General features: G+C 56.0%; 1 protein-coding gene across 50 annotated transcripts in view; it reads right to left on the bottom strand.

Moving 5' to 3' along the window:
- Window positions 1-18,922, bottom strand: part of MEF2D (myocyte enhancer factor 2D) — a 107,437-nt gene that overhangs the window by 16,985 nt on the left and 71,530 nt on the right. For all 50 annotated transcript variants that reach the window (XM_071417050.1, XM_071417053.1, XM_071417051.1 and 47 more), the window contains exons 7-10: window positions 16,543-16,599; window positions 8,940-9,133; window positions 7,408-7,428; window positions 2,973-3,102 (exon numbers count right to left, since the gene is read on the bottom strand). In XM_071417050.1, the coding sequence (XP_071273151.1) occupies window positions 2,973-3,102; window positions 7,408-7,428; window positions 8,940-9,133; window positions 16,543-16,599 (402 nt within the window). The remainder of the gene's footprint in view (window positions 1-2,972; window positions 3,103-7,407; window positions 7,429-8,939; window positions 9,134-16,542; window positions 16,600-18,922) is intronic.

Here is an 18,922-nt window from a genome sequence, read left to right as displayed (position 1 = left end):
TGTCCCGGGTGGCAGCAGGGGGCGCTCCCTGCCCGCCATGGGGACACGGAGCTGTCACCGTGACACCCCCTCCACAGGACCCCCCCCACACTGTTCCCACCCCTCCACGGGCACCCCCCACCCCAGGACCCCCCCACATTTGCAGGGCAATGCCTGTCCCCTACAGACCCCACTGAAAATCCCAGTGGGGCACCTCCAACCAGAGGGGATTTTACAAAGAATGCTGGTGGAGAAAGCCAGGGAGGGAAGGGCTGCTCCTTGAGGAGATGGTCAGGCCTTGGTCAGCCGTGTCAGCCTGCCACAGCCACCCAGCAAACCCTCCTCACACCCTCTCCTCCCCCTCCCTAGCTCTAATTTTGGGTGTCTCGTGGTTTCAGCTGTCCCCACCCCAGCAGCACACACAGAGGTGGCTGTGCTGGTGCTGAACTGCTGCCAAATCCCCAGCACACCCCACCCAAGATCCTGGCACTGGCTTCCCTGCTCCACACCCCCCTGCACTGCCTGCTCTGCTCTGGGAGCTCCTGACACTCCTGGCTGCCCCTCAGCCCCCAGCAGGGCTTCAGCCCCAGGTCACAGGGCTGGGAAGGGGCAGGGTTGACACCCCAGTACAGGAAAGGGCACAGAATTGTGGCCAAAGGGCAGCTCAGCACAGCTGCACCAGCCTGGAACCCACCCAGTTACCAGGTGAGTCCTGGGCAATGCTCCAGGATGGAGTTTGCTCAGGGCATCTGCAGCCCTCCACCACCTCTGCAGCACCACAGAACCACTGAATTATCTGGGCTGGAAAGGCTGTCCCAGACCATGGAGTCCAATGGCTCCCCCAGCACTGCCAAGGCCACCACTGAGCCATGTCCCCAAGTGCCACAGTCACCTCTGTTAAATCCCTCCAGGCATGGTGACACCACCACTGCCCCAGACAGCCTGTTCAAAGCCTGAACACCTTTTCCACACAGAATTTTTCCCTAATACCCCACCTAAACCCCCCCTGAGGCCATTTCTCCTTGTCCTGCCCTTTGTCACCCAGGAGCAGAGCCCAGTCCTGGCTGTCCCCTCCTGTCAGGGAGTTGTGGACAGTGACAAAGTCCCTCCAAACCTCCTTTCCTCCAGGCTGAGCCCCCTCAGCTCCTTGTGCTCCAGACCCTTCACAAATGAAGCCAATTCCTGCCCAGCTAACAGGGCAGCTCTGGCAGCACTGCCAGGTTCAGAGTTTGCACCCTCCAGTGGTGCCTGCACAGCACCTGGGCAGGAACACAGCTCTGCCCACGGTCAGCTGAGAGAAAAAATAACTACAGAGAGCTGAAATTCAGGCTCCTCTGCTCTGAGCAGTGCACAGGGCTCAATTAAAACCTATTTTGGGGACTCTGGCTGGCTGGTGAACCACATGGTCACGCAGGAGAGCAGCCCCATCACGCACAGCCAGCATCTCTGGGACTGCACCTACTCATTAGGACAGGGAGTATCCAACTGCCACTTCTGCCTTCTTCCAGACAAGCAGCTTTTGTACATTTGTTGCAAACTTTTCCTCAGAACAAGTTACACAGGCAGCCAGCAAGCCCTCAAAGCCTTGCTGGAGGTCTGACAGGTGAGAGATGAGCAATTCTTGTGTTTGGGCAAGTGCACTGTCACTGTCGCCCGGGGCTGGTTTCAACCCAGCACCCGAATCAGCTGTGGCTGGGAGCAGGTTGGGTTGCATTCCTCCCAAACTTTCTGAGGGATTTGTTGTCATTATTACAACATCCCCAGAGCTCTGAGAGCCCGGGGATGGGTGTAGCTGTAATTAGCACCCACTTGCACAGTGCAATGGGCTGCATCAGCCCTCACAGCCCTTCTGGCTATGACAATGAGCTCTCACCACTGACACAATGAATTTCCCTTGCTTTTAGTCCTGTGGAACCCTTGCGCTCAATGTGCTGCGGTGGAGAGTGCCAGGAGCATCACTGCAGCTGCTCAGGGAGCCCCAGGCACACCTGCAGCAGCACATTTCCCTCTGGGGCTGAGACACCTGAGAGCTCTACTCTGGCCAGGTCCTGTCTGCTTAAAGCTCTGCCCTGGCCAGGTCCTGTCTGTGTCAGAGCTAACTGAGACACCTGAGAGCTCTGCCCTGGCCAGGTCCTGTCTGCTTAAAGCTCTGCTCTGGCCAGGTCCTGTCTGCTTAAAGCTCTGCCTTGGCCAGGTCCTGTCTGTGTCAGAGCTGAGACACCTGAGAGCTCTACTCTGGCCAGGTCCTGTCTGCTTAAAGCTCTGTCCTGGCCAGGTCCTGTCTGCTTAAAGCTCTGCTCTGGTCAGGTCCTGTCTGTGCCAGAGCTCTGTCCTGGCCAGGTCCTGTCTGTGTCAGAGCTAACTGAGACACCTCAGATCTCTGCCCTGGCCATGTCCTGCTTTAGATTTCTGTCCTGGCCATGTCTCACCTGTGTCAGATCTCTGTCCTGCCCATGTCTCACCTGCTCAGAGCTCTGCCCTGGCCATGTCTCACCTGCTCAGATCTCTGTCCTGCCCATGTCCCACCTGCTCAGATCTCTGTCCTGCCCATGTCTCACCTGCTCAGATCTCTGTCCTGGCCATGTCTCACCTGCTCAGATCTCTGTCCTGCCCATGTCTCACCTGTGTCACAGCTCTGTCCTGCCCATGTCTTACCTGCTCAGAGCTCTGCCCTGGCCATGTCTCACCTGCTCAGATCTCTGTCCTGCCCATATCCCACCTGCTCAGATCTCTGTCCTGCCCATATCCCACCTGCTCAGATCTCTGTCCTGCCCATGTCTCACCTGTGTCACAGCTCTACCCTGCCCATGTCTCAGATCTCTGTCCTGCCCATGTCTCACCTGTGTCACAGCTCTACCCTGCCCATGTCTCAGATCTCTGTCCTGTCCATGTCTCACCTGCTCAGATCTCTGTCCTGCCCATGTCTCACCTGCTCAGATCTCTGTCCTGCTCATGTCTCACCTGCTCAGATCTCTGTCCTGCCCATGTCTTACCTGTGTTGTAGGCTGTGGGCATGGCTGAGAAGGGCAGCCCCTGTGTCAGCAGACTCGGAGTGGCCACGGACACGACTGGTGTGGTCAGAGAGTGAGTTGCTTGAGAGACACCCAAGCGCTGTGTGTTCTGCTGTGGGAGCAAACAGGGAGGGAGTTAAAGCCCAGATGGTTGGATTGGGTCATTTTCAGAGGTTGTGGCCCCCCCCAGACCCCCTGGGCATGCACTGGGACTGAGCATGGAGACCGTGGGACAGGCAGGGTTGATCCTCTGGCCATCCCACACTGCAAAAAAGCAAAGTACAAACCACACCAGGCACTGCCACTCATCTGCAGGTCACGGCCTTGAGTCCCCTTCCTTCACCCAGCAGCACCAGCCATGCCCCTGAGTGCATGGAGGGGGAAACCACCAGGAGGCCTCAGACAATTCCTCACTGCTTTCCAGAGTCAGCCTTGCTGAGCTCCCAAGGAGTGACAAAGGCATCAAAGCAAACCAAAACCAGCGCAGAGCTGACATCTCCCTGCAGCTCTGGTGGCCAGGGACAAACCCCTGCCTCAAGGGAAGCTGAGGACACCAAGCACTGGCCTCAGGATTTTAAAGGGACTCTGGAATCCCTAAATTCCAAGTCCAGTGCTCAGCAACCTGCTGGCTCAGTGCCCTCACAAGGTTTTGGTGACTCAGGTATTAGCAGGTCCACCATGGAAAAATTCTGCCCTTGGACCAGAGCACCCCAAGCTCCCCCCTTTGGTTTTCCAGGCAGTTATGTGGGCAGACCCACAGGTCAGATTCAGCCCTGTTTACAAGGCAGATAATCTGGGCTGTCTCTGCTGATCTGATTTAAATCAGACTCAAGAGGCTTGACTCTAATCCCAAGCACCCAGCACACGTCACCCTGTGAAGACTGGGGCAGTGCCCAGCTTGAACCACGCCTGGCACGAGGGTGCAACTGTGCAGCTCAGGGCTCCCCAGGCTGGGCACACACTCTGCAGTGCTCCCCCATGGCCAGGGAGACCCTCCTGGCACAGGGCTGGAGGCTGGCACCCTGCCCTGGCCACCTGCAGGGGCTGAGAGCACCTGCCTGTGCAGGATTTGCTCCCCTTGCACCCACACAGTGCCCAGCCCCGGGTGCCCCCTGTGGCCTGGGCAAGGAGATTAGCAGGGCTCTGACTGCTAAAGCTGTGGGGGGCTGCAGGAGAAGGTTTTCCTGGCACACATCCTGCTGGCAGCCAGCCCTGGCCGTGCTGTGGGTTAAGGACGTGGCACAAAAGATCTTTACAAAGGCACAGCCCTGTCCCTGTCCTGCCTGCATGAGAGACCAGGGGGATGCAGGGCCCACAGCCCCATCCCTTCTGCAGGGCCCACAGCCCCATCCCTTCTGCAGGGCCCACAGCCCCATTCTGCCCCTCTCTGCAGCCCCATATCCCTTGTGCCCCTCTCTGCAGGGCCCACAGCCCCATCCCTTGTGCCCTTCTCTGCAAGGCCCACAGCCCCATTCTGCCCCTCTCTGCAGGGCCCACAGCCCCATCCCTTCTGCCCCTCTCTGCAGCCCCCACAGCCCCATCCCTTGTGCCCTTCTCTGCAAGGCCCACAGCCCCATTCTGCCCCTTTCTGCAGGGCCCACAGCCCCATTCTGCCCCTCTCTGCAGCCCCATATCCCTTGTGCCCCATCCCTTGTGCCCCCACAGCCCCATTCTGCCCCTCTCTGCAGCCCCATCTCTTGTGCCCCTCTCTGCAGCCCCATCCCTTGTGCAGGGCCCACAGCCCCATATCCCTTGTGCCCCTCTCTGCAGGGCCCACAGCCCCATCCCTTCTGCAGGGCCCACAACCCCATCCCTTGTGCCCCCACAACCCCATCCCTTGTGCCCCCACAGCCCCATATCCCTTGTGCTCCTCTCTGCAGGGCCCACAGCCCCATTCTGCCCCTCTCTGCAGCCCCACATCCCTTGTGCCCCTCTCTGCAGCCCCATCCCTTGTGCCCCCATAGCCCCATATCCCTTGTGCCCCTCTCTGCAGGGCCCACAGTCCCATTCTGCCCCTCTCTGCAGGGCCCACAGTCCCATCCCTTGTGCCCCCACAGCCCCATTCTGCCCCTCTCTACAGCCCCATATCCCTTGTGCAGGGCCCACAGCCCCATCCCTTGTGCAGGGCCCACAGCCCCACATCCCTTGTGCCCCCACAGCCCCATCCCTTGTGCCCCCACAGCCCCACATCCCTTGTGCAGGGCCCACAGCCCCATCCCTTGTGCCCCCACAGCCCCATATCCCTGGTGCCCCCATATCCCTGGTGCCCCCATATCCCTGGTGCCCCTCTCTGCAGGGCCCTGTGCCTTCCCTGGCAGGGCACAGGGGTGAGTGTGGCACAGGGACAGCAGCAGGGCAAGCTGTGCCAGCCCCAGGAACCCCCCTGGCGCCCCGAGGTGAGTGTGGGCGCCGTTGTCATTGTCACAACGCCCGATTTTCAGCACAATCCATGCAGGGAGGAGCTGTGCAAGCTGCCCCCCACACCGTGCCACTCACACCGTGCCCACAGACAACACTCCCAGGTGGTGCCAACCATGCAGCATGCTGCCAGGGCATGGACCCTGCTGGCCCTGCAGTGGTGGGAGTGTGGACAGCAATGGGGGGACACCTCTCTGAAGCCTGGCAGGGAGGAGAGCAGGCTCAGAGCTGCAGGAGCAGCACTGAGGGTGGCAGGGCTGGGGCTGTGGGCACTGGGGATGCACTGGAGGGATCCTGACTCATCTCACAGCTGCCTGGGATGAGGTGGGAGCTGCCACTTGCAGAGAGGATCTGCTGTGTGTGGGCTGAGCAGCGTGGAGGGAGCAAAGCTGGGGAGAAGCTGGAGGAGCAGGGGGGATCTGTGGGGCACACACCCTGCAGTTCCCTTCCTGATGCAGCAGTGCCAAGGTGCCTGTGCCAGCCTGGCCACATTTCACCACCCTCACTGGCATCCACCTGACTGCTGCCACCTTGGCTGGGGCGAGTGTCGCAGGCATCTTTTATGGAAAATCCTTTCCTTGGGAATTTTCCTCCTGAGAAGCTGAGAGGCCTCAGGAACAAAATGCAAACATTGATTATCTGCTGCTGTGGAATGCAACAGGTGCATCTGGGATTGGGCTCATGTGGTTGTTTCTAATTAATGGCCAATCACAGCCCAGCTGGCTCAGACTCTATCAGAGCCACAAGCCTTTGTTATCATTCCTTCTTTTTCTATTCTTAGCCAGCCTTCTGATGAAATCCTTTCTTCTATTCTTTTAGTATAGTTTAAATATAATAACTATCATAAAATAATAAATCAAGCCTTCTGAAACATGGACTCAGATCCTCATCTCCTCCCTCATCCTCAGACCCCTGTGAACACCCTCACAAGGTGAGGACGTTTTTCACTTCAGGCCAAAAGCCACCAGGTGAATTCAGCCCAACAATTAAAACTGCAAATGCCACCCCAGTGGATTTGCACCAATGCTGCTGCAGTGTGCAGCCAGGGAATGGGCACAGGGATCAGGAAGGAGCAGATGGGGAGGGCAGAGTGACTGCTCCCCCTCCACACATGGGGAAACTGAGGCACAGAGATGCTGGAAGGGGGCCACTAAGCAAGAAGGGTTTGGGGAGACAAAGAGCAGCAGAATTTGTGTCTGTCATGCCTGGCCCACCCTTGCCCTGGCCAGGAGTGTCTCAGTGCAGGCTGCCAGAGGGATTGGCTTTCTCCTGTGTTTTTGGAGAGCTTTTCCCTGGCTGTGGGATCTGCATCCTGCAGCAGCTCCTGCCCTTCCCTTGCTGGGCTGACCCTGTCTCCCATCTGCCCTGCACCAGAATAGCAACAGAGCAGAGTGAATCCTTGCCACAAACAAGGTGGCATTCACTTTGCTGCCAGGGAGAGGGAAAAAAAAAAAAAAACATAAAAATAACACAGAAAACTGCCCCGTGCACAAGGGAGGTTTAGGGAGTGCACAAAGCAGCCAGTGGATTTACACAGGCTTTAAATAAAATCTTTAATATGGGAAGAGCCTGATTTACTCCCTGTCTCTCATGTGCTGGCCATGGGCCAGGTCTCCCTGTGCTGGAGCTGTGGTGGCTCCAGCCAAGCCCCATGGGCAGGTCCAGGGCAGTGGCAGTGCCCAGCTCAGCTCCACAGTCCCCACAGGGACCCTGGCTGACCTCCCCAGGGGGACCAACACAGCAATTTTGGCCTTGGTGGAGAAACAGGCCCTTTGCAGCTCCTGCCAGCTCCTTTCCCACAGGGAACTGGGTTTTCCTAAGAGCTGTTTTTCTCTGGATTTATTTTCTGCAGCAGGACTGGATCCAAGCTGGTGCCCACATTCCCACCACAGAGAGCCAGTGCCCACCCCTCTGTGTGCCCCATGCCAGGCCAGGACAGGACTGAGGGGACAAACAGCCCATGGGTCACCACACCATGCACACCCAGAGGGGAACTCACCAGAGCCAGGTGGTCCTCGGTCTGTGCAGGGGAGAACAGGGAGAGAACCGAGAGCACTGTTAACTCACACAGCCCCCCCCAGCAGCACCCTGCCCACTGGCACCTCACCCTCACCTCCACGGGGCACACACAGGTCAGGGTGGTGCTGGGGAGAGGGTTTGTGCCAGCCATGGGGCACACATGGGTCAGGGTGGTGATTGGGAGAGGGTTTGTGCCAGCCATGGGGCACAAACAGCTCAAAATGGTGTTTGGGAGAGGGTTTGTACCAGCCATGGGGCACACACACGGGTCAGGGTGGTGATTGGGAGAGGGTTTGTGCCATTCATGGGGCACACATGGGTCAGGGTGGTGCTTGGGAGAGGGTTTGTACCAGCCATGGGGCACAAACAGGGTCAGGGTGGTGTTTGAGAGAGGGTTTGTGCCATTCATGGGGTACAAACACCTCAAAACGGTGTTTGGGAGAGGGTTTGTACCAGCCATGGGGCACACATGGGTCAGGGTGGTGATTGGGAGAGGGTTTGTGTCAGCCATGGGGCACACATGGGTCAGGGTGGTGATTGGGAGAGGGTTTGTGCCAGCCATGGGGCACACACGGGTCATGGTGGTGATTGGGAGAGGGTTTGTGCCAGCCATGGGGCACACATGGGTCAGGGTGGTGACTGGGAGAGGGTTTGTGCCATTTATGGGGCACAAACAGCTCAAAATGGTGTTTGGGAGAGGGTTTGTGCCATTCATGGGGCACACATGGGTGAGGGTGGTGTTTGGGAGAGGGTTTGTACCATTCATGGGGCACACATGGGTCAGGGTGGTGCCTGGGAGAGGGTTTGTGCCAGCCATGGGGCACAAACAGGTCAGGGTGGTGTTTGAGAGAGGGTTTGTGCCATTCATGGGGTACAAACACCTCAAAATGGTGTTTGGGAGAGGGTTTGTACCAGCCATGGGGCACACATGGGTCAGGGTGGTGCCTGGGAGAGGGTTTGTGCCAGCCATGGGGCACAAACAGCTCAAAATGGTGCTTGGGAGAGGGTTTGTGCCAGCCATGGGGCACACACAGGTCAGATGGTGACTGAGAGAGGGTTTGTACCATTCATGGGGCACACTTGAGTCAGGGTGGTGATTGGGAGAGGGTTTGCAGCATCCACGGGGCACACACAGGTCAGATGGTGCCTGGGAGAGGCTTTGTACCATCCATGGGGCACAAACTGCTGAGAATGGTGCCTGGGAGAGGGTTTGTACCATTCATGGGGCACACACAGGTCAGATGGTGCCTGGGAGAGTGTTTGTACCATCCATGGAGCACAAACTGGTGAAAATGGCACTGGGGAGAGGGTTTGCACCATCCACGGGGCACACCCAGCTCACAGTGCTGCCCGCTCCAGGATGCTGCAGGCACGAACCCCATCCTTCCCCCTCACATCTCCCCTCCAGCACGGCCCCATCCAGCTCCCAAATTACCACTACAGCCCCAAATTACCCCTCTGGCACCCCTTGGCACCCCATGGCAGCCCCAGCAGTGGCACGGTGGCACTCACCAGGTGGTGCATCAGCCCCTTGCTGCCCTGCGAGGTGATGACTCGCAGGTCGGGCTTGCGGCTGTTGGGGGCCAGCTGAGCTCCGTGCGCCCCCGGTGGTGGAGGGGACTTGGCCGGGATGATCTTGCCCAGGCTGCTGCCGTTGGACACGGGCAGGAGCCCCGGAGAGGCCCTGGCACTGACGTAGCCGTTTCCTGCAGTGGGAAAAATGCGTGTGTTTAATGATTGGTTTTTCGCAGATATTCAGATGGATGTTAGATGGGTTGGGTTAGAAAGTGATGCTGTGTTCATTCTCTTAAGTAGTGTGGTAAATAGAGTTTTAGGTTATAACAAAATGTTAAAATAGAAATGATGCTGTGTAGGATACTTTTCTAAAGAAAGGACTTGAGATAGCAGCCACAGGATACCTCAATCTTTCAGAGAAAGAGAATTTATTGCTCCATTATCAGGAGAAACAAATTTCTTCCTGCCTCAAAGGTGCTGTTAGGATTCAGAGGAAGAAGTTGATGATGACCAGACAGAATCCTGTGTTTGAATGGAATTTATGCATCATGTATGAAGTGTATGAATATGCAACAGGCTGCTGTTTTTAAGGGTTAATCCTTTGTTAACAGTGGGTCCTTTTTCGGGCTGGTGCTGCCCAGAAAAAGGTACCTGGACATCCATAACTCTTTGTGTCTCTATTGTCTCATATTGTCCTAATTCAAATTGTCCAAATTATTATTACTCTAATTGTATTACTATTTTTTTATAACCATTTTATTACTATTAAACTTTTAAAATTTTAAAAACAAGTGATTGGCATTTTTCATGCACAGGAACAGGGGGCACAGAGAGGGAGCAGGTGAAGGTTGGAGGAGTGGCAGTGGTGATGGTGATGGACACACTGCACTGGGGCTCCATCAGTGCTCCAGTGCTGGGGAAGATGAAACATGATTTAAAACATGATTTTTTTTCATCATTTTTAGATGAAAAATGATTTATAAGGAAAGCCTTATAAATATGATTGTCTGGCAAAAGACTTTGAGAATATGGAAACTATAAGCGACAATGAAATGAAAGCAAGCTTTGAGATCCCTCAGTTACTGAACAACTGGAAAACAATGGTGTGGCTGGACTGAAGGTGATCCCCTTTTGATGGAACAACACCCTCTGCTTGCAGACAGGCCCAAGGGGCAGAGCAGACCCTACAGCTTGGCAGAAGGGGCCCAAAGAGGAGTTTGTAGGGTTTAAAATGTAACACAGGATGGTAATGGAATGATTCTTACAGGCTGTATGTAAGTGTTGTAGGATTTGTATCTTGTACTAGATTGGTTAGTGAGAATTAGAATATTCAACACAGAAGATGATTTATTGTATTGTAATGAGAACCTCACTCTCTTACCCCTTTTACTCTCTTACCCTTTTTACTCCTTTACTCTCCCTCTCATCCTCTCTCCCCCTCTCTTCTCTCAGTCCTGCTCCAGTTGTGCCTGGCAGCTCCCAGCAGGGCCCTGCACCCAGGCCCTTTGCAATGAACCCCAAATCCCAAAAATCCCCTGCACCCAGGCCCTTTGCAATAAACCCCAAATCCCAGCAGGGCCCTGCACCCAGGCCCTTTGCAATAAACCCCAAATCCCAAAAGGCCCCTGCACCCAGGCCCTTTGCAAAAAACCCCAAATCCCAGCAGGCCCCTGCACCCAGGCCCTTTGCAAAAACCCCAAATCCCAAAAGGCCCCTGCACCCAGGCCCTGTGCAAAAACCCCAAACTCCAAAAGGCCCCTGGACCCAGGCCCTTTGCAATAAACCCCAAATTCCTGACCTGGCTGCAGAGATTCCTCACCTCCATCCATCCCGACCATCCTACACTCCGTGCCTGCTCCTTCCTGTGGGAGAGCAGCACCTCATCCCCCCCAAATCCCTCCTGCACCCCAGCAGGTTCAGCCCAGGACAGGCAGCAGCCCCCAAGCTGCCCAACCTGCAGGGACTTCCCTTTGTGTTCCTGCAGAAACACCCAGCAAATCTCAGAGCCTGATCTGCAGCCAGGCTCTTTCCCTGCTTTGCTTGGGCACCACAGCCCTGCCAAGATGGGTAATTATTGGCACATTCACTTTTAAGGCCTCTCTCTGCTCCTGGGGCAGTGAAAAGGGGCTGTGGCAGAGTGAGGACTCAGTTCACTGCTCCCACTGCCCCTTTGAAGATCTGAGGTTCCCTCCTTTCCTCCTCCTCCTCCTCCTCCTGCTGCCCCACTTAAGGATTTTATGTGCAAAGAGAAGGGGAAAAAAAAAAAGAAGAAAGGAAAGGAAGAAAAAAAAAATAAAAAGGAAAAGATTTGATGAACATCAGGAAAGGAATAAATTGGATCAGATTACTGTTCTGATGAGGGTTGGTTTTTTTTCATGAATAGGCCCCAAAGATAGAAAGGCGTTCAGCAATCACCAGGATTCAGCCCTCACATTCATTGCACGTTAGACCGGGAAAAATAGGTCGCTGATTGCATTATTAATGACATGCACATCGAGCTGCAGCTGCATTCCAGCAGGGGCTGCTGCCACCAACACTGCAGGGAGGGGGGCTCAGCAAAACCCCTGCGCCCCTGGAGCTGCCCAGGGTGGGCACAGTGGGCACAGGGGTGGTAATGCTGCCCTGGATGCCAGCCCTGGGCCAGCTGTGGGACCAAGGGGGCATTGCCAACCCCTGTGCCATCTGTGGGACCAAGGGGAGTGTCACCATCCCTGTGCCATCTGTGGGGTCAGAGCATTGCCAGCCCTGTGCCATCTATGGGACCAAGGGGAGCACTGCCACCTCTGTGCCATCTGTGGGACCAAGGGGACCATTGCCACCCCTGTGCCATCTGTGGGATCAGAGCATTGCCACCCCTGTGCCATCTGTGGGACCAAGGGAGCATTGCCATCCCCTGTGCCATCTGTGGGACCAAGGGAGCATTGCCATCCCCTGTGCCATCTGTGGGACCAAGGGGACCATTGCCACCCCTGTGCCATCTGTGGGATCAGAGCATTGCCACCCCTGTGCCATCTGTGGGACCAAGGGAGCATTGCCACCCCTGTGCCATCTGTGGGATCAGAGCATTGCCATCCCTGTGCCATCTGTGGGACCAAGGGGAGTGTCACCATCCCTGTGCCATCTGTGGGACCAAGGGGAGTGTCACCATCCCTGTGCCATCTGTGGGACCAAGGGAGCATTGCCACCCCCTGTGCCATCTGTGGGACCAAGGGAAGTGTCACCATCCCTGTGCCATCTGTGGGACCAAGGGGAGTGTCACCACCCCTGTGCCATCTGTGGGACCAAGGGCAGCATTGCCACCCCTCTGCCATCTGTGGGGTTAGAGCATTGCCACCCCTGTGCCATCTGTGAGATCAAGGGAAGTGTCACCACTCCTGTGTCACTTGTGGGATCAGAGCACTGCCACCCCTGTGGGACCAAGGGGAGTGTCACCACCCCTGTGCCACTTGTGGGATCAGAGCACTGCCACCCCTGTGCCATCTGTGGGACCAAGGGGAGTGTCACCATCCCTGTGCCACTTGTGGGATCAGAGCATTGCCACCCCTGGGCCATCTGTGGGACCAAGGGGAGCATTGCCATCCCCTGTGCCATCTGTGGGACCAAGGGAAGTGTCACCACCCCTGTGCCATCTGTGGGATCAGAGCATTACCACCCCTGTGCCATCTGTGGGACCAAGGGGAGCACTGGTGACACTCTCCTCTGATCCCACAGATGGCACAGGGGGTGCCAATGCTCCCCTTGGTCCCACAGCTGGCACAGGGATGGCAATGCTCTGACCCCACAGATGGCACAGGGGGTGCCAATGCTCCCCTTGGTCCCACAGGGGCACTGGCTTTTAGATTTATCAACAACAAAGGTGCAGAAATTCCTCAGGTGACCTGCAGTGCTGGTGGCCATGGAAAAGCCAAAAGAAATCTTCAATTCTCTGATATTCTCCTTCCCAAGGCCATGGAAAAGCCATAAGAAATGTTAAACTCTGATATTCTCCTTCCCAATGCCATGGAATAGCCAAAAGCAATGTTAAATTCTTTTATATTCTCCTTCTCAAGGCATGGAAAAGCCAAAAGAAACGTTGAACTCTTTGATAATCTCATTCCCAAAGCCACGGAAAAGCCAAAAGAAATGGTAAACTCTTTGATGTTCTCCTTCCCAGGGCCATGGAAAAGCCATAAGAAATGTTAAATCCTTTGATATTCTCCTTCCCATGACCATGGAAAAGCCATAAGAAATCTTAAATCCTTTGATATTCTCCTTCCCACTGCATGGATGCCCACGGGGCTCCCTTGGTGAGCCTGTTTGAGGCACACCCTCTATCACTGTGGGTTGGGGTGGCTCCCTGGGCTGCTTTGGGCTCCAGTGCTGCCCCCACTCACCCCCAAAGATGGGTGGGGTGGCCTTGGGCTGTCATTGCTGCTGTCATTGCCACGTGCAGCCAGCAGGGATGCAGAGACAGGGGCTGCACTGCCCAGCCAAGGGAAGGAGTCTAAAAGAGGAGCTGTGATGGTGCTCACAGGGCTCTGAGGGAAGAGATGAGGATCTGACTCCATGTTTCAGAAGGCTTGATTTATTATTTTATGATATATATTATATTAAAACTATACTAAAAGAATAGAAGAAAGGATTTCATCAGAAGGCTGGCTAAGAATAGAAAAAGAAGGATTGTCGCAGACATCTTTTATGGAAAATCCTTTCCTTGGGATTTTTCCTCCTGGGAAGCTGAGAGGCCTCAGGAACAAAATGCAAGCAATGGTTATCTGCTGCTGTGGAATGCAACAGGTGCATCTGGGATTGGGCTCATGTGGTTGTTTCTAATTAATGGCCAATCACAGCCCAGCTGGCTCAGACTCTATCAGAGCCACAAACCTTTGTTATCATTCTTTCTTTTTCTATTCTTAGCCAGCCTTCTGATGAAATCCTCTCTTCTATTCTTTTAGTATAGTTTTAATATAATAACTATCATAAAATAATAAATCAAGCCTTCTGAAACATGGAGTCAGATCCTCATCTCTTCCCTCATCCTGAGACCCCTGTGAACACCACCACACATGATAACAAAATCCTGGGACTGACTGAGACAGTCTGAGCTAGCTGGGCTGTGATTGGCCATTAATTAGAAACAACCACACGAGCCCAATCCCAGATCCACCTGTTGCATTCCACAGCAGCAGATAACCATTGGTTACATTTTTCTCCTGAGGCCTCTCAGCTTCTCAGGAGGAAACAATCCTCAGGAAAGGATTTTCCATAGAAGATGCCTGTGGCAGGAGCCCTCTGGCTCCTCTGGGCTGCCTTTGCAGGGGGAATTTGAGCGGGGACCCTCAGGGCTCAGCACCCCCAAAGGGGCAGGGGTGGGTGCTGCATGCCCAGGGTGGCACAGCCACGGAGTGTGGGCAGCATGCAGGGACACAGCACTGCAGGATCCGGCCAGAGGCACCCGCAGCTGATGACTCAGAGGCAGCAGGTGATCACTGAGTGCTGCAGAGACTGCAAGAGAGGAGGAGGAGGAGGAGGAGGAGGAGGAGGAGGAAGAGACGTAGCAGGTATTTGAGCACTGCCAGAGCCACAGTGCCCTCCCAGAGGCACGAGGGGAGCCCCAGGGAGGGCGGGGAGAGTCTGGGGACAGCAGGGGTCTGGGGCTGGCCCCGCTGCTCAGCCCCATTTCCTGCAGTGGCAGCAGGAACGCAGGGAATGCTCGGGTGACGTCAATGCTGACATTCAGGGGCCCTGCCAAGCTCTGCACCCGCAGGGGCTGCTCCAACAGCTGACACGGGGGTGGATGGGGGGGAACGAGGCCCCAGAGCTGCCTGGGGCACGATGGCCCCTTCCCTGTGCCCTCCAGGATCAGCAAAGCTCCGTGCTGGGTGCTGGGAGACACTGCCCCACAAAGCACCCTGGTGGGTTTTGCTGTGTGAACAAATCCCTCTGGGGCTGGCACGGTGCTGCCCAGCACAGGGAAATGGCAGAATCCAGAGCTGTATGATGGCCCCTTCCCTGTGTACCTCAAGGATCAGCAAAGCTCCGTGCTGGGTGCTGGGAGACACTGCCCCACAAAGCACCCTGGTGGGTTTTGCTGTGTGAACAAATCCCTCTGGTGCTGCCCAGCACAGGGAAATGGCAGAATCCAGAATCCTGAGCACTCTGACAGCTGACATGGGGGTGGATGTGGGGAATGGAGCCCCCAGAGCTGCCTGGGGGCTGTGCCACGATGGCCTCTTCGCTGTGTACCTCAAGGATCAGCAAAGCTGGGGGCTAGGAAAGCCCAGGGAGACACTGAGACTCTGCCCCACAAAGCACCCTGGTGGGTTTTGCTCTGTGAACAAATCCCTCTGGGGCTGGCACAGTGCTGCCCAGGACAGGGAAATGGTTATTCCTGGCAGAATCCAGAGCTGTATGATGGCCCCTTTCCTGTGCCCTCCAGCATCAGCAAAGCTGGGGGCTAGGAAAGCCCAGGGAGACACTGAGACACTGCCCCACAAAGCACCCTGGTGGGTTTTGCTCTGGATAGAAATCCCTCTGGGGCTGGCACAGTGCTGCCCAGCACAGGGAAATAGCAGAATCCAGAGCTGTATGATGGCCCCTTCCCTGTGTACCTCAAGGATCAGCAAAGATTCGTGCTGGGTGCTGGGAGACACTGGGATACTGCCTCACAGACCACCCTGGCAGGTTTTGCTGTGTGAACAAATCCCTCTGGGGCTGGCACGGTGCTGCCCAGCACAGGGAAATGGTTATTCCTGGCAGAATCCAGAGTGCAGGGGATGGGGGTCACTTGGCACAATGCTGCAGAGCCAAAACTGGACCAACTCCACCCAAAAACCAGCGGGATCTGGCTCCAGTTTGGTTTCATCTGGGGTGATGTGGAATTCCACACTGCTCTGTGCTGTCAGCTGGGCACCTACTGCAAAAAGGGGTGAGGAGTCAGGCTCAGGAGCTTTTGCTTGTGCCCTTGCCCTGGGATGGATGGCATCTACCCTGCCAAGGCTGGGAGCACTGCCAAGGCCAGTGCTGAGAGCAGCAGCTGCTTCCCAGCAGTACCCAGGGCTGGCTCTGGTTTTTGGGCTGTGCCTGCACCAGCAGTGGCCCAACATCCTCAGCCTGCAGATGGCAGAGGCAGATGTGGGGATGGAGACGTTGTTAGTGCATTTTACAGCTGAGGAGCTGAGCCATGAGGCCTGAGCCTCATTAGCACTGAGGCTCTCACAGTGGAAAAGGCCCTTAATGAGCTTCTTTTCCTTGCAGTAAAGTTCCTTTATAGGGCCCAAGCACGAGGAGGAGCTGGGTGTTAATTGATCAGAGAATTGGCTGCAGCAGCAGGAGCTGAACCCAGAGCTACCCAAATCCTGCTCTTTGGGGGTCACCTCCCTGCTCTGCAGCTCTCCCCAGAGCCCTGGGCAGATGGAGACTGCTTGGTCACTGAAACCAGCATCCCCCACCAAAGGCAGCCTGGAGCTCCACACGCCAACCCCTCCCACTGCCAAGAGCAGCAAAACCTTCCCCAGTGCTTCCCCACGGGCTCAACAGCAAAGCAAAATCCTGTGGGAGGAGTGGGGAGGGCAGGAGTGCCCCATGGAGCCAGGGCAGGGGCTGAGGGCTCCTTACTCACCCACGGGGCTGGGGCAGGCTCCGTTCGTGTTGTTCAGGTCTCCCCCAAGCATCGCCCCTGCAAAGCAAGAGCAGAGATGGGATCAGCATCAGGGCAGGAACAGGGGGAGCATCCCTGCTTTTGGGGGGCAGGGAGCACAGTGGAGGAAGGCAAAAAGGGAAAAAACAGGACTGCCTTGATGGGGAGAAAGTCCTGGGCAAAAGGAGCAGCATTCCTGGTGATCAGGTTGGGAAATGTTATCCAGGCAGATCCGTTTCCTTTGGGAAGGAGCCAGGTGCACAGAGCCTGCTCCAGAGGAGGCAGCTTGGAAAACACTGCAGCTATTTGATTCCAAGCCCCCCTTTTGGGGGGGACACAGAGCTGGTGCTGCTGGGGGGAGAGAGAGCCCCAGCAGCACGACAGGAAACAAAATCCCCCCCCTGTAATGTTCACAGGGATGGAAACCACCCCACACTGCCAGGACACCACAGAGATCCCCACTCCCATCGTCCCAACACTTGCAGCAAAACGCTGAAATTCCCCACCAGACTGGGGAAAACTGGACCTTTTTATTCCCAAAAGGTTCACACCGATGGAAACCATCCCAAACTGCCAGGACACCACAGAGATCCCCACTCCCATCATCCCAACACTTGCAGCAAAGCGCTGAAATTCCCCACCAGACTGGGAAAAACTGGACCTTTTTATTCCCAAAAACCACAACGTTTTGCCTCGCCTGGAAGAAGACTCGATCTTTCTTCTGCCTTGTTATGAAGTTATTTCTGAAAGCCACCTATTCCCCAGCCGGGGCTGCCTGACCACGGCTGCAGCCAAGAGGCGGCGCGGAGGCTCCGGAGCTGCGACCGCAGTCAACCCGGAGCCCCGGGCTGGCCAACAGGGGGCTTTCGGTGCCAAACCCCACCTCTGAGCACTGCCCAGCCCTTCCCAAGCCAGATGGAGAAACCTGAGACACGAATCTTGATCCAGCCCGTGGCTCTCAGCGAGCCCCTGGCAGCTGGAGGAGGGTGGGAGGGCTGAGCTGAGGGGAGAACAGTTACTCCTCATACGGCCCCAAAAATTGTATGGCCTGAGAAAGGGTGAAGTGACCCACTAGGTGTGGCGAGTGTGACACTGCAGCACCTCCCTGAAGGGATGGGGAGGCAAAGCCAGAGGTCCCTGTGCCTCCCAAGTGGCACAGAAGGGGCTCCAGCAGGGTTTTGTGGCTGTGCCCTGCTGTGGGAGCCCACCTGCAGCCCAGGCACTGTGGCCATGCTGCCACCTCCGTGGGTGAGTGATGCCAACCCACCCCCAGCCCTGTGCACCCACCCTTGGCTGCCCTTCTCCCACAGCATCCCCGAGCCAGCAGCACCAGGCACTGTCAGGGTACCCACCCAGCGCTCGCTGTGCATTTGCTTTGGAAACAACACAACCAGCTCTGGTGCAATGCTAAAAAAAAAAAATTAAAAAAAAAAGGGGAAAAAAAAAGGATTTTTTTTCTAACATGCAAGGCCCTGGCTCCTATAAACAGGATTTCTTCCGTGTCCCAGGCAGCCAGTGAATGAGACACAGATGGCCAGACTTGGAACACCTCTGCGCTCACAACCACAAAATGATCCCCTGAAATGAGCAGGGAGAGAGCTGGAAACAGCGAGCCCCCAGAGGGGTCTGCTCCACCAGGAAGCCTCTTCTGCTCTCAGCTGAGGGGCCTCAGAGAGGGCAGGAGATCCCTGCAGCCTCAGCCATGGCTGCATGTGCCCGAGGAGGGCTCTGCCAGCCCTGCCTGCAGGGAAATGCTGCTCTCTGGGACTGATCCTAGAGCAGAATAACCCCTCTCTGCTCTCTGGGATCAGTCCTGGAGCAGAATGTCCCCTCTCCTGCAGCTCTGGGGCCTCATCCCAATACCTGAGTGCTCTGAGGCACTTTGGAGATGGTGGTGAGAGCAAAGAAGCTGTCTCTGAAGCACAGCTCCTGCTGCATCCCAGCCAGGCCATTCCTCCTGCTCATCCTGAGCCAGCACAAACCTGCTTCTGGAAGCACCTCCCAACCTTCTCTCCAAATCCATCCCCTTTGCAAAGCTCCCCAGAGCTCTCAAAGCCCCAGGGGCCACAGCTGAGGACCCAAATGATGGTCACTGGCACCAGCTCTGCCATTTGCAGCCTGGGTGACTTTTACAGTGGCATCCAAAATAGGAGGAATATTATTTATGATCACGAAAGAGAGCCAGGCTGTGGTCACACACATCGTCCCTGTCCCCCCTGCCACTACAGGGGACGTGGGTGACAACTGCTCTCTCCCCCAGCCTGTCCTGTGCCACCATGGGCTGGTCCCTGCTGGAAATGTCTGCTCCTCAGATCTGTCAGCACAGCCACATGAGTAATCACCCACAGCCAACTGCAGGCAG

Source organism: Agelaius tricolor, unplaced genomic scaffold (genome assembly GCF_023055355.1).
Source record: "Agelaius tricolor isolate 1412-34295 unplaced genomic scaffold, bAgeTri1.0.p SCAF_66, whole genome shotgun sequence".
Classification (NCBI taxonomy): Eukaryota; Metazoa; Chordata; class Aves; order Passeriformes; family Icteridae; genus Agelaius; species Agelaius tricolor.
This window is presented reverse-complemented; position numbering and strand designations above follow the sequence as displayed.